The 2,233-nt window shown below is 41.1% G+C and overlaps 1 protein-coding gene and 1 pseudogene across 1 annotated transcript; one reads left to right on the plus strand and one right to left on the minus strand.

Annotated features, from left to right (window-relative positions):
• Positions 1-2,233, minus strand: part of LOC119590763 — a 36,604-nt pseudogene that overhangs the window by 10,430 nt on the left and 23,941 nt on the right.
• On the plus strand, positions 43-1,685 carry LOC119590764 (hemocyanin C chain-like). Its single transcript, XM_037939475.1, has 2 exons — positions 43-1,076; positions 1,235-1,685. The coding sequence occupies exons 1-2, from the start codon at positions 110-112 to the stop codon at positions 1,666-1,668; spliced, it is 1,401 nt and encodes a 466-aa protein (XP_037795403.1). The 5' UTR covers positions 43-109; the 3' UTR covers positions 1,669-1,685.

Here is a 2,233-nt window from a genome sequence, read left to right on the forward strand (position 1 = left end):
AAAGCCCCAAAAGGCAAACGAAAAAGGACACCTTTGTAAATTCCAGTCTACTTCACGGACCAAGAAGAATCCTGAACAAAGAGTAGCCTATTTCGGAGAGGACATTGGAATGAACACTCATCACGTTACTTGGCATATGGAATTCCCATTCTGGTGGCAGGACAAATACGGTCATCATCTTGATCGCAAAGGAGAGAGTTTCTTCTGGGTACATCATCAGCTTACTGTCCGCTTCGATGCCGAACGTCTCTCCAATTACTTAGACCCTGTAGACGAGCTGCATTGGGATAAGCCCATCGTTCAGGGCTTTGCACCCCATACCACATACAAGTACGGAGGTCCGTTCCCCTCTCGTCCAGATAACGTAGACTTCGAGGATGTGGATGGTGTTGCCCGAATTCGAGACTTGCTCATCGTTGAAAGCCGAATCCGTGATGCCATTGCTCATGGTTACATAGCTGACAGAACTGGTGAACGCATCGATATCATGAATGAACGCGGCATCAACGTCCTTGGAGACATTATTGAATCATCTTTGTACAGCCCTAATGTCCAGTACTACGGAGCCTTGCACAACACTGCTCACATTGTACTTGGTCGTCAGGGAGATCCCCATGGAAAGTACGATTTACCCCCAGGCGTGTTAGAACACTTCGAAACTGCCACACGTGATCCCAGTTTCTTTAGGCTACACAAATATATGGATAACATCTTTAAGGAGCACAAGGACTCCCTTCCTCCTTACACTCAAGAAGAACTCACATTCGTAGGTGTGAGCGTTGAAAATTTGTCCGTAAATGGAGAGCTTGAGACTTACTTTGAAGACTTTGAATACAGCCTTATTAATGCCGTTGATGATACCGAACAAATTGAAGATGTAGACATTTCTACTTTTGTGCCTCGACTCAATCACAAAGAATTCGCTTACAACATTGACATCAATAACAACAATGGCGAGGAATCACTGGCAACAGTCCGCATTTTCGCTTGGCCTCATCACGATAACAATGGTATCGAGTATTCCTTTGATGAAGGTCGCTGGAATGCCATTGAATTAGATAAATTCTGGACTAAGTGTAAGTATATCTACTTTAAGCAGCTATGTTTTCTTTATCAATTATTATTAGTTAACAAGTTCATCACAAATAAACTAATGCATTTATCCATGGCCAATTGCAAACACTTGAAAACATTTCTGAAATATATGAAGTTTCATACAATATTCTTTCGGCAGTGACACCAGGAACCAACCACATTGTCCGAAAGTCTTCTGAGTCTTCGGTTACCGTCCCTGATGTACCGAGTTTCCAGACTCTCTTCGATAAGACCAAGGAAGCTTTGGATGGTGGAGACTCCAGCCTTGAAAACTATGTGAGTGCCACTGGCATTCCCAACAGATTCCTACTTCCCAAGGGTAATGAACAAGGTCTGGATTTCGACCTTGTCGTAGCAGTGACCGATGGTAAGGCTGACGCAGCAGTGGATGGCCTTCACGAAAATACCGAATTCAATCACTATGGTTCCCATGGCAATTACCCTGACAATCGCCCACACGGATACCCTCTGGATCGCAAGGTTCCCGACGAGCGTGTATTCGAAAATCTTCCCAACTTTAGTCACATCCAGGTTAAGGTTTTCAATCATGGTGAACATGTCCAACACCATTAATTGAATTAACGAAAGACTTGGCACCTTTAACTTACCTGCTTTCAAATAGTTTCGAATTGGAAATGTAACCCTTTCCATCCTCAATAAAAATGTGAAACTTGTGAAGTTGTTTATACCATGCTAAAATATCATGGAAACAATAATGGTATCTTGTTGACATTAATGACCATTATAGCAGTACCACTAACAATGTCTTACTGATAACGATTATGATATCATTAAAGCAAAAATAGGAAATTATAGACAATAAGTTATACTAGTAATAAAAAGTTCAGAGAATGCCTTTAAAGTGATAAGTGTAACAATACTGATAATAATAAGGACAACGGTAGCACTAATAACAGCACTAACAATACCACCAGTATCCGAATATGGATAAAAATACACAACTTCATACCAGTTCTTAGGCCTCGCTTAAATTCGTGGGATCAGGACTGACCGCTTACATTTTACATACACAAAGATTTTCAATGGAGATACCAAATGGATACGTGATTTTTTCTTCTTTCGTGAAACATCATGACAGTATTTTAGTAGAGGCAACAACTACTTCATTTTATAACGG

The sequence above is a fragment of the Penaeus monodon genome, chromosome 27 (assembly GCF_015228065.2).
Source record: "Penaeus monodon isolate SGIC_2016 chromosome 27, NSTDA_Pmon_1, whole genome shotgun sequence".
NCBI lineage: Eukaryota > Metazoa > Arthropoda > Malacostraca > Decapoda > Penaeidae > Penaeus > Penaeus monodon.